Source organism: Myotis lucifugus, unplaced genomic scaffold, assembly GCF_000147115.1.
Source record: "Myotis lucifugus unplaced genomic scaffold, Myoluc2.0 scaffold_12, whole genome shotgun sequence".
NCBI lineage: Eukaryota > Metazoa > Chordata > Mammalia > Chiroptera > Vespertilionidae > Myotis > Myotis lucifugus.
The window spans coordinates 9,329,905-9,341,948 of record NW_005871060.1 but is presented as its reverse complement, the minus strand read 5'-3'; the positions used below and the strand labels follow the sequence as shown (position 1 = coordinate 9,341,948).

The following is a 12,044-nucleotide window of genomic DNA, read 5'->3' as shown; positions in this document are numbered from 1 at the left end:
ATTGAAATAGAAAGTGAGTTTTAGTGGCTCTCTCACAGGGATTATCTCATTAACTTTCAGATTATCATAACATCAGTTTGAGTTATTAAATCCAATTCATTTTCTGAGTTTTGTGTCTTATTTTAAGTAGACAAAATGGAAAAAATACCTAACTCCATTACGTCGTCTATATCTTAATGTTTCGGTGACTCGCCCGGCTTCCCTGCTGTCCTCGGAGGCCATCACCAGGCTGACCCGAGCATTTGGTTCCCTTGCTCCCAATTCTGGCTTCCGTTCCGTGTGCTCAGCTTCATTTTTCATTCGTGTGTATATGTCCTCTACTACTGCCTCATGCTTCCAACTCCACCTTTCTTCTTATTGTGTTTTCTTTTTGGCAAGAATTAAAGCTTTTCTCAACCTGGAATCTACTCTTGATATATTAATTATACATAGAACTCTCCCTCTAACCTAGTGAATCCTAATCTTTGTTGGGCACGGACCTAATTCACTGATGGATTTATTCAAGAACTTACATTAAGCTCTACTATGTGCAGGTACTGGGGTAGGAGCTGGGATTTCATAGCAGCTGCAGCAGCCCCTGCCTCCATAGGGTTTTATAATCTAGCAGATTACAGATCTAAAAGCTGTGGACCTTTCCTAGAAAAATGCACATTCATGTAAAAGTTGCCATAAAAATGCTGGAAATTAATGGCCGTGGGCTCCGCATAATCCTCTATTCAGTTCTTGTCATGGATACTTCTTCATTAACCCAGTCAGATAAGAGTAGGGAAACGCTTCCTCTTTCTGACTTCACGAATGGCCTCTTTCTGAGCCATTTCTTTCATCTCTCATTTCCAACTGCCTTCCGTGGGACCCACGCAACAAGCTGACATTCTTTTCTTGTCCCTAAGTACCTTTTCTCAGAGCATAGTTTCCCTGGGATATTGTTGTTTTGTTTTCTTTTGGTTTTATCCTTTCTCTGCTCTCTTCCTCTGATCACAGCAAGCACCTACTTATCATGCCATTGATCGTTATTTTAAAGAAAATTGCTTTGCCAGCCTTCTGGAGAGGTCTTCTCAGTTCTTCCCTTGTGTGCCTGTTATTCTTTATGAGCTCAAAGGGTGCAGGGCAACCTTTGTGGATGAACTTCATAACATTAACTCATAAATTCCAACTGGCACGCAAACTTAACTCATACTGGACTCAGTTTGCCTTGGTATTTCTGTGGCTGGCTCCCGTGGCCGTGGCTGAATCATGGGGAAAGAATCTCCAACCCTTTTTTACCTGCCAGGACCTATTTTTACATGTGCCACCCATGTGCAGTTACTAATCAGCACCTAGCCCACTGTTGGCACTCCTTACTCATTCGCTATTAATAATCATGGTCATCATAATAATTTTAGCTAGGAGATAAACCTATGCAGTGAGTTAAAATCTAGATTAAGCTCTTGTGTCACCTTTCACAACTGCACCAAAGGAGGAAAAAGACATCACTGGGATATTGTCTTGTGGGATTGTGTTTCTACTCACGGAGGCACGTGCTTCTTGCACTGACGGAAATACATCGTTTTTGAAGGGCTGTGATAGACCCATCTTCCTTTTTAAAACTTCTTTCCCTTGTTTGTTTTGTAATTGTTTATTTTCTAATATATGTAGCACTTTCTAAAACAGCCGTGGGCAAACTACGGCCGGCGGGCCGGATCCGGCCCGTTTGAAATGAATAAAACTAAAAAAAAAAAAAAGACCGTACCCTTTTATGTAATGATGTTTACTTTGAATTTATATTAGTTCACACAAACACTCCATCCATGCTTTTGTTCCGGCCCTCCGGTCCAGTTTAAGAACCCATTGTGGCCCTCGAGTCAAAAAGTTTGCCCACCCCTGTTCTAGAACATTATCCAACTGAAATAGTTAATGTGGTTTTCTGGTAACACCACAATAATTTCTAAATTTCAGAGATGAAAAATAAATCTAGACTTTGGTTACTGCTCCTCAAATTCTGTTGAGCCAATATTTTCTTTCAGGGCTCCTACAGCATCAGATTGAGATGCCAAAATATACATGCCAAAATTGACATGACAATGTTTCCAATTTAATTTTCCATTAAGGCAAATTTTTAAAAATCTTTTTTAAAATATCTTTTATTGATTTGCCAGAGAAGAACCCAATGTGAGAAAAAACATCCATCAGTTGCCTTGTAGGTACCCTGACAGGGTATCGAACCAGCAACCTTTAGGTGCATGGGATGACGCTCAACCGAGTCATACCAGCCAGGGCCATTAAGGCAAATTTTATCTTCGTTAATATTATTGTCTATTAAATTCTCCTTGTAAACTCTCACTTTCATGCAAGATACAGCATATGACACCTGTTAGGGAAAGGTGGTTTATCTCTCTTGTTTTGACCAGAATTTATTTCCATTTGAATGAGGAACCCTGACCTTCAGCCTCAAATGCTCTGTAAAGAGAAGCTTGTCTCAGAGTCTGCTTCTCCAAGGCAAATGCAGACATAAATGCAACTATATTTATTAAGTAATCATTTTGCAGCCTTAAATGTGGTTTTGTTTGAATGAATGTGCTAAAAAGTGAAAATGGGCTTATCCAACTGTGTTGTTCATCTTTTTAATTTCTTATAATTATGCTACTAATCTTACACAGTCTTCTGCAATCTCAGACAGTGAATGAGAGTTATCCATTTTCTATTTTATCTGAGTTTCATTTTAGAGAGAGAGAGAGAGAGAGAGAGAGAGAGAGAGAGAGAGAGGAAGGGAAAGGAGAGAAAGAGAGAGAAACATCAATTTGTAGTTCCACTTACTTATGCATTCATTGGTTGCTTCTTGTATGTGTCCTGACTGGGGATCGAACCCACAACCTTGGTGTGTCAGGACAAGGTTCTAACCAAATGAGCTACCTAGCCAGGGCCTTATCTGAGTTTCTTAAATGGTTTGTACTAAAATCTATTTGGTGACGTATTGATAATGAAACACAAAGTTGAGTCACTTCAAAATGCCGACACTGTAAGTATGATTTATTTGGGTATGTTCTTTTGTTTATTTTTTTTCTATTTTTTTACTTTATAATTTTTTTATTGTTGACAGTATTACAGATGTACCCTCTTTGCCCCCCTCCACCGAGCCCCTGCCCACCCCCCCAGGCCTTCACAACATTATTGTCTTCTATTTTTAAACTAAATTAACCACTGAAAGGATCTGAAGAGAAGTCATCCTTAAAACTAGCAAATTCTAGGTTCTAAAAATTATCCCTGAAAATACAGATTTTTCAGACTTCTGTTTAAATTGAGTTTATACCTTATGCTTCTATTTGATTCCTTCTGATAAGTTATTTTCTGTTGTGGAAATATATTATGCTTCAGTATAAAATCCATGATAGTAAAATTATAAATTTATACTTAAATCACTTTGTCAAAAAGCAAACCATGTAAGAATTATTCACTACATGGAAGGGCATTATATTATCTGGGGGAGATTTTATGTCAGTAGTATAAGGTTAATGAAGGTTAAATTCTTCAAAGATACTTTTACATTCTTTTTGCATTCTAAGCCTACTGCTTAGGAGAGCTTAGGAGCATACCTTCGATAACAAACAAGACATTCATAATAAATAATCCTGCTTCAAAAAAAATAAAGCAGAAAGAAGGAAAAGAAGAGAGACGAGGGAGAAAGGAGAGAAGGCAAGGCTGAGAATTAATATTGATCACAAGATCTCAAGTGCAGACTTCATTTTTCCCTGAGAAAGTCTGAGATAGATTCTGAAACGGACCCATTAACAAGTATTTATGAAATGGATGGCTCTGTTATTTCAAATTCACTGTATTTCATGGAAGCTTTAGGATTTTGTTATTGGTTATAATGTTAGAACCAGAAAAACTAAAAGGCTTTACTTGTTTAGATTCATTTCTGGTTCCATCCAGTCTCGAAAGATGACTGAAGCTTTGCAGTTCACATGGATTTTGAAAATTTGTTATGTCCATTTTCCTCTCTTGTCAGGCCAAACAGTAAATATTTATGGTTCCATGTGGTCCTTCTATTAACAGTGTGTGGTTCCTTCCTGTGCAAACTGCATTATTCAGTACACTCTATGACCTCGACATTCCTGGCTCTGCTAAGCTGTCAGGCTACTTATCTGTGGCCTGTGCAGGGAAGGGAGGAGGGTAGGGCAATTTTTCAACTGTTTGAAGCCAGAGAAGGAGCAGGATCAATAAAGTCTGGGGATAGAAAAAGCCCAGCCCAGCCAGATGGATAGACGTAGTTATTTGTTCCTTGACCCTAATGAGATATGTTACCTGAGGCCCCAGGCAAGGTGAGCTCTCTCATTATTTGTTTGTTAGCATACTGGGTATTTCTTTTAGAACATGCATGATACTTGGCACTTAGGTGTTCAATGTCTGCCTTCCATGCTAAATTCTATTATCAGATTTTTAAGTTGAGGTATAATTACCATATAACATTATATTAGTTTCAGGTCTACAATATGCTTTGACATTTGTATATATTGTGAAATGATCACCACAGTAAGTGTAGTTAATATCCATCACCACATAGTTGTAAATTTTTTTATTCTTGTGACCATTATCTTGTTAGTTCTTGTCATTCCAGTGCTTAGGACATAGTATGTGTTCAATAAACATGTGCCAAATGAATGAATGCAAAAGGAAGATAGTGTATAAATGCAAATAACATTTCTTTTATAGTTACTCTGGGCTGACTGTTTTTATACATTTTTTTAAATTTAATCATCACAACAACTTTAGGAAGTCATCTTCTATATTAGAGAAAAGAAGCTAAAGTACAAAGAGGTTTACCCACTGAAGATCTTATAGCTACTAAGGTGGTATTTAAACTCACATCTCTGAATCTAAAACCCATCTGCCATACCATATTGTCTCTCCTAAGAGCCAGTCCGTTTATTTCAGTACATGAATATTCAGTGTGTTTTCATATGGCACAACATTTTGACAAGGGTTTAATGTGTGACATCTCGGTTGAAAATTGTGAAATTGACTTTATGTACTCTCTGATTTAACTGAAGCTATAAGACGTATAAAGGACAAAAGTTGAGCCCTGACCGGTTTGGCTCAGCGGATAGAGCATCGACCTGCGGACTGAAGGGTCCCAGGTTCGATTCTGGTCAAGGGCATGTACCTTGGTTGCGGGCACATCCCCAGTAGGAGATGTGCAGGAAGCAGCTGATCGATGTTTCTCTCTCATTGATGTTTCTAACTCTCTATCCCTCTCCCTTCCTCTCTGTAAAAAACCAATAAAATATATTTAAAAAAAAAAAGAACAAAAGTTGAAACTAAAAATATTTTGGTACTTGAGAATGTCCCTGACATTTTAACATTAATTATCTAGTAGGAGAAACAGACAAGCAAGTAGACAAGTGCAGAATGTATTGTAAGGGCTAGTAGAGTGGAACCGTCTGGCGAGGTGCCTCACCCAGCTGAGGCTGACTAGCGTCTGAAGGGAGAGTCGTTTTCTGCTAGGATATTGCTACAGAGCCCAGCTTCCCCAGGGGCCGCCCCTGAGCAGCACTGCTGGTCCCTTGTGCATAAGCGCTGTGCCCGCACCAGGAGTCCACTCTGCAGCCACCGGCCAGGCAGCCATGTCAGGTTCAGAGACCAGTGGAGCCAGCAACTGGGAATCAGGCCTCTGTGGGCAGCAGGCAAGTGAAAGAGCGGCCTCAGGGATGGTCAGAGCACAGCTGGACAGGCTGAGCATGTGCGTGTGCTGGTGAGTGAGTGCTGTGCCAAGTGTGTCCATGGCTGGGGTCTGTGTAGGAGGGACCGCTCCACTGGTGTGTAGGAAATCAGCCAGCAAGTCCAAAAGCTCCTGTAAGTCGACATAGGTCTCCATTATGAATGATATCCCATTATATGTGGTACAGTGCACATACGAAATGCCCAAATGGGGTGACCCTGCCTCCAGGTACAATGACCTCGTTGCTAGTCCTCAAAGGCTACAAAATACTCACGCCTCGGGACCTTTACACTTGCTTCCCCTCTTCCTGGAGTGCTCTTTCCATCGACGGCTTGCCCACTCGTTTCCTTCGTCTCTGCTCATATTGGACAGGACCTCCCTAACCACCCAATATAAAATAACAGGCCTCCCCCTCTCCAGCCTCCTTTCCCTGCTTTAGTTTCCTCCATAGTCCATATCGCCACCTGACATGTTTTTTCTGAATAACTGTCCTCTTCGGTACGGTTCAGTAGACAGAGGCCTTATTTTGTCCACTAAAGTTTTGTGCCTGTCTAGCACATAGTAGGTACTAAAAAATTATTTCTTAAATGAATGAGTAAATGAATTGCCTTTGTATGCAGCTGACATGTAATGCACAGCCCTGTTACACACATGTAGTTTGTGACATATATTATTACTGAATAAAGTAGTACAATGGTGACGTGATTCTCTTCGTTAGAAGAGTAGAATCTTACAGAGGTTATCTATTCTCGCATCCCACCCAGGGTGGTACCCTCTCCCTCTCCCATATGCCTGGCTCTCGGACTTTATTTGAACACTGAAGGCGGGCAGCTCACTAATTCACAAGGTGGCCCATTGGTGTATTACACCAAACTTGCCTGGACGTACTCGAACCTGTTCCCCTGAATGCCAGCTCTCTATATGCAGGAAGCTTGCATGTCTTACACAGAGCCCAGCATAGAGGGGGTGCCCCAAACCGTGCTGTTGAAGGAATAAATAGAAATTCATATGTTTTGGAAAAAGAAAATGAAGAAAAAATTTTTAATTTTTTTACTTTGAAATTGGTGCTAATTCAGATGTAGCAATCATAAAAAGTATGCGTTTTTACATTAATTTGTATATGTGTGGAATCTCAGGATTTTACATGTCTGATGTCAAGCTCTGCAGTGCCCGGAGGGAGCAGAGCCAGGGACTGGTTTGCGGAGTGAAGCCTGGTGGCCTGCACAGCCCAGGTCACAGGCCTGTAGGTCTCCTGGAAACACACATTTTGCCATTATTACTCTGTGTTTAAAATCCTTCAATGGCTTTCTATTATCTCCTACAGCATAAAATCCAAACTTAGCCCAGTATACACGGCCTTTCTCAGTCCACCCTCAGCATCTGCCAACCCCTTTTGTATCTCCAGAGCCGGCCACCAGGAACCTCTTCTTTTGCAGGAACCTCTTCTTTTGTTGTGACCACGGGGACCCTGCTGCCCCGCCTGCCTTTGTACTTTCCCCTCCTCCCCGGCCCCTCCGACCCACACTGTCTGCACCCCAGTCAAAACTTCTGCTGCTGACACCTGACGGGAACACAAGTGGTTTTGTTCTCTAATTTTTTTGATAATGCACCTAAAATTCTGCTCCGCCTTATCTTGTAGCACATGTCATCTCAAAGCAGGTTGTGTAGGCTCTTCTCCAGCTCCTTTCTCTAGCACTTGGAGACGTGCCAGTGTTTTACTCCTCTTCACAGGGTGCCTGATAGTAAAAAGAATGATCGCTCCGAGCACCCTGCTGGAGGCCTGTCATACCTTCTCTCAGACCTTCAAAGGAGCTTCCCAGATTGGAGTGATTGCCGGGTTGTATAGATCAGGAAATGGAGGCTGAGGGAAGTGAGTGGCCCAGCCGGGGCACCGGGGCACCGAGCTAGTGACTAGCAGGTCGGCCGTGAGCAAAGCCCCTGTCTGTTCCACTGCTGCACAGCTCCGGGGGCTCGGTCACATTCCTTGTGAAGAAAATGCCAGACTTGCAGCACAGAATCGCATTTCCTATAGTCCTACCTTTTTATGACTCTTAAGTGTAGCAGCTGTCATAAATCTTAATTAAGAAAATGTTCATTTGCTGTATGCAGATTCTAACACACACGCCACACAATGGGTGGCAGATTGGCCCTGTAACTTCTAAAAAGCTGAACACCAGATAAGTCACTCAGCACTGGTTACTTAGGATTCAGCTCAAGGAACAAGTAATTCTTGTCATATAAATGCATAATCTGGGGTTTTTTTCCCCCCACTAGGCAAGCAGCATTTTTGAAGTATCTTAAAGTCCCAGGTTCACTTGGCATTTCTATCTGACTTTAGTAGCTCATCATAAAGCGAGTGATGAGATTTCATTTTATCCCAAATGTGAAGAGAATGCCAGTCCTTGCACATCATTTCATGGTAATAGTAAAAGCTCCGGCTATTCCCCTGGTGATATTAAAGTAGGTTGAATAGCTATTAAAAGTAGCTGGAAATGTTAGTAGTACTTTATTTTAAGCATAAGAACATTTCTCATTATGGAATCATTTATGACTTCCAGATGTTTTTGTCTTTTTCATTTAACGATGGTATATTTGCTAAAGTAAATTTCCAGTTTTTCGCAAAGAAAATCTTTGGTACAGGTTAAGTGCTACTTGAGAAATATGTTTGTGGGTAAACACTTTTGTTTATAATTTTATGAAAGAGGGGAAAGTGACGAGATACCAAAAGATCAGGGTAAAAAAAGAATTCATTTCAGTGCAATTTTCAGAAGATAAAATCACTTAGCTAAAATCGCAGCCTTGGGGGGGGCGGGGGGCGGGTTCCCTTCCCCCAGATATTCCAGCCTGGTGTAGTTGCCTCCAGTAAGCAAAGCCAAGTGTAGCGGAGTATTTAATACACAGTGACAGTTGCATATTTGTTAGATATAAATTATGCATCGCTGACTTGCCAGCTCTTGGCTTTTTACTTAAAAAAAAAAAAAAAAAGTTGTGTTCCCTGTATAATTCTGGCTCATTTCCAGAGTCCATATTCCTTACTGCTAGCTGAGATAAGGTGCCAAACCTCTGCGCTATTTGAATTTGCGCAACGATTCTTTAATACCCAGCGCTCCTCCATAAATAGTCTGCTCTCCCCACACTCAGGGAGAAAACCACCGCAGGAAATCTGGGAATGTGCCTCGCTCCTCTTAATTGATCTAAGCCTGCAGGGCGGGCAGTGTTCACAGCCTCTCTGCTCCTGGCCTTTCGGGACTGTTTACGCAAAGGGGCAAAGAAGTCTGCCGGCAGAAGACACCATGTTGCTCCCACAGCCTTCGCAGCAACGGTAGCGGGGTGGTTGTTTACAGTCTGGAGAGCCAAGCTCCTTTAAGGAAACAAACTCCTCTCCCTCCTTTCTGGCCCCAATCAGTGATCTTCAAGACCGCCAGCCGCCTGCCGCTGTCCGGAGGAGCTTGCCTTTCTCGCAGAAGAAAAGTTAAAGGAGCGCAGACCGACGGTGGCTTTGTGCTCGCGAGTGACCAGCCAATGTCCAGGGGCATCAGGCTATGATTGTGGTTTCTGTGCCGGGCGCACCAGCAGCAGTGGCTTGGGAGGTCTCATCCGGACGGAGTGGACTTGCTGCAGACGTTTTTGGGTCTTGGCGAGCAGTAGGGACTTAGGGACGTTGTGTTGTTATTGCAGAGCCCCACGATGAAGATCCAGGAGCACCCCAGCATCCCTGACACCAAACTGCAGAGGACTCCTGATGCCGACACCCCGCAGGAGAGCTTCGTCTTGGAGGTGCCCCGGCTGGACCTGACCGCCTTGTGTGAGGAGAAGAGCTGGGCAGGTAGGGTCGCTGCCTGACGCTTGGGTGATTTAATAAAGGAAAAGCGTAGGTAAAGGAGTGTAGCCGAGAGGCATGTGTGGGTGAGAGTGACAGCTCTGCGTGCAGGTGTGACGGCGTTTCTAAACGACTGAAAAACCCTTTCCCTGGCATAGGACGTGTCGTGTTTAGTGCTGCCAAGAGTAATTGCCCTCTAAGGAAGAAAATGTGCTTGCCCGCTATCAGTGTCACCTTGCAGTCTTATTCTTTTTCCTTTTTCACTCACCGGGAGTGCTGCTGTGGGGAGCGTCTTCCCTCTGATAGTACCAGGCAGAGTCCTAAGGAGCCGGTACACATTTAGGATTTCATCTCAGTGTAACCCTTTGTCCCCCACTGCGTGCCAGCCATCCACCTTCTTCATTAAATCTCCTTCCCATTTTTCAGGGCTGTTTTGGTTTGCTTTGTTGTGTTTCTGTGCTTGTTATTATAGACTTTTAAAAATCCAGATTAGCAAACATAAGGGATCTGCTAATTAAAGAGAACTCTGCATTAAAGTGTTTCTTATTGATTGCCTCTAATACAGTGTTTTAGATGGTTTTCTCTAGAGATTTTTGGTTAGAAAAAATGTTAGAAATGTACTCGTAAGGAAGAAGAGGGGATCCTCGTCGTGTCAAAGCCATATTTCAGGAAGGATATTGGAACAGTGTCATCAAGCTGCTGTTCTCTCACTATCCATGTGTTCGCATCCAAACACAGATCAGAGCGTATCCAGAACAAATGCCCATCTGCCTCTGTAGGCGTGCGTTTGAGGCTGCGGAGAGGGAGAAGTCAGGCTTCTAAGCTCAGAGCAGCACATGCCTTAACACAGTGACTTAGCAGAGAAGCACAGCTGTGAGAAAGCAATCTTTTTAAAGTGCCTGGGTTTCCTTGTTTCTTCTTCTCCTCCCCTCCTTTTTTATTTTTTTTTAACCAAAAAGTACTCATTATGGTAATGATCTTAGATGAGCTACCAAATGGTGAACTAAAGAGACCACAAGGTGAACAATAGCAGTTCTATTATGCTCCTGGCACCCGGGGCTTAATGAAGCGAAAGCTGTTTTTTATTCTACTTTTCCCTCTTTTCAATCTAAGAAACACGTTCTAGTTCTTTGCATGTGTTTAGGCTGTAGGGCTGAGATTTTTGTGAGATCTTCCCAGCTCATGATACAGTCACTGGTGGGAAAAATTTCAAAATGCAGGATTTTTGTTTTGTTTTTAAGTGATACATTCCTGGTAGTATTTCGTTGTTCTTCTTTTGTTTTGTGTTGTTTGAAATAACCTGGTATGTTTTTAATTCAGACATTATAAACACCACTCTCCCCGCTCCTCCCCCCCAGAAATAGTACCATAATAGCCACTGTTGCCCCAATAAAAGAAAAAAGCAGTAGTCAAAACAAATACTGTATTTGGGTTTCAGTAATATGGTTTCCCCATAACATTAACATAAAGCTCTAATAAGAACTAGGATTTTTGGTCAGAATTCAAATTAACCACATTGTCTTGATGATTTAGTCAGTAAAGAGGCAGGTAGGTTCTTCCTCTTCCTCCTAAAATGGACTGTTTGATTATTTTTATCTTGGTTAATCATAAATTTATAATCTCTTCCAACATAGTTTAACAGGCAAATAAAAAGCTGAAAATGTTCCCCAGAGTGGTTGAAGGTTAACTTATAGTTTCCTCAAGATTATTGCACAACTTAATATTAAGAACTTTCTTCCAGATAAATAATAGTAATACGAAGGCCCCAACATTTTTATTTTGTATTGGGAAACTAGATAGAATAAAGAAAAAGCTTATTGGGAAAAATATATTTTTAATAGGCTTAGGAATGTAAGTCGTGTTATCCATGTAGTTTATGAGATAACATGCTTTAAATTTTTTTTTAATCAATTCCTGCATTTGTCATTGAACTTGCATATCTTAAAAATCTACATAGGCTCATTTCAAGACTGTTTTGATCATTTGATTACAGCTTTCAGTGGCCATTTTTATCATATATTTATTTTCAATCTCAAGTTACATATATTGCCGAAACCGGTTTGGCTCAGTGGGTAGAGCGTCGGCCTGCGGACTGAAGGGTCCCAGGTTCGATTCCGGTCAAGGGCATGTACCTGGGTTGCAGGCACATCCCCAGTGGGGGATGTGCAGGAGGCAGCTGATCGGTGTTTCTCTCTCATCGATGTTTCTAACTCTCTGTCTCTCTCCCTTCCTCTCTGTAAAAAATCAATAAAATATATTTTTAAAAAAAAGTTACATATATTATAACAGTAACATAGTTAAAAGTATAGTTAAAATAAAGGATTTTTTGCATGAAGTATAGTTAAGATGAGAGCAGTAAGTCCAATCACTAAAATATCATCTTTTCTTATAGCTTCAATAAGAAACAAACAAAATGGTGACTTTCCAGTAAGGAATAAACTCTGCACTAATTTTAACCATGAATGTGAAATCAGTGCAACAAAATTATGTAAGTGGAAGTAATAGCTACCAAAACCATATAAGTCAATA

The 12,044-nt window shown here is 41.5% G+C and overlaps 1 protein-coding gene across 6 annotated transcripts in view; it reads left to right on the top strand.

Moving 5' to 3' along the window:
• Nucleotides 1-12,044, top strand: part of FAM13A (family with sequence similarity 13 member A) — a 270,864-nt gene that overhangs the window by 226,537 nt on the left and 32,283 nt on the right. For all 6 annotated transcript variants that reach the window (XM_014452073.2, XM_006084613.3, XM_014452072.2 and 3 more), the window contains one exon: nt 9,374-9,521. In XM_014452073.2, the coding sequence (XP_014307559.1) occupies nt 9,374-9,521 (148 nt within the window). The remainder of the gene's footprint in view (nt 1-9,373; nt 9,522-12,044) is intronic.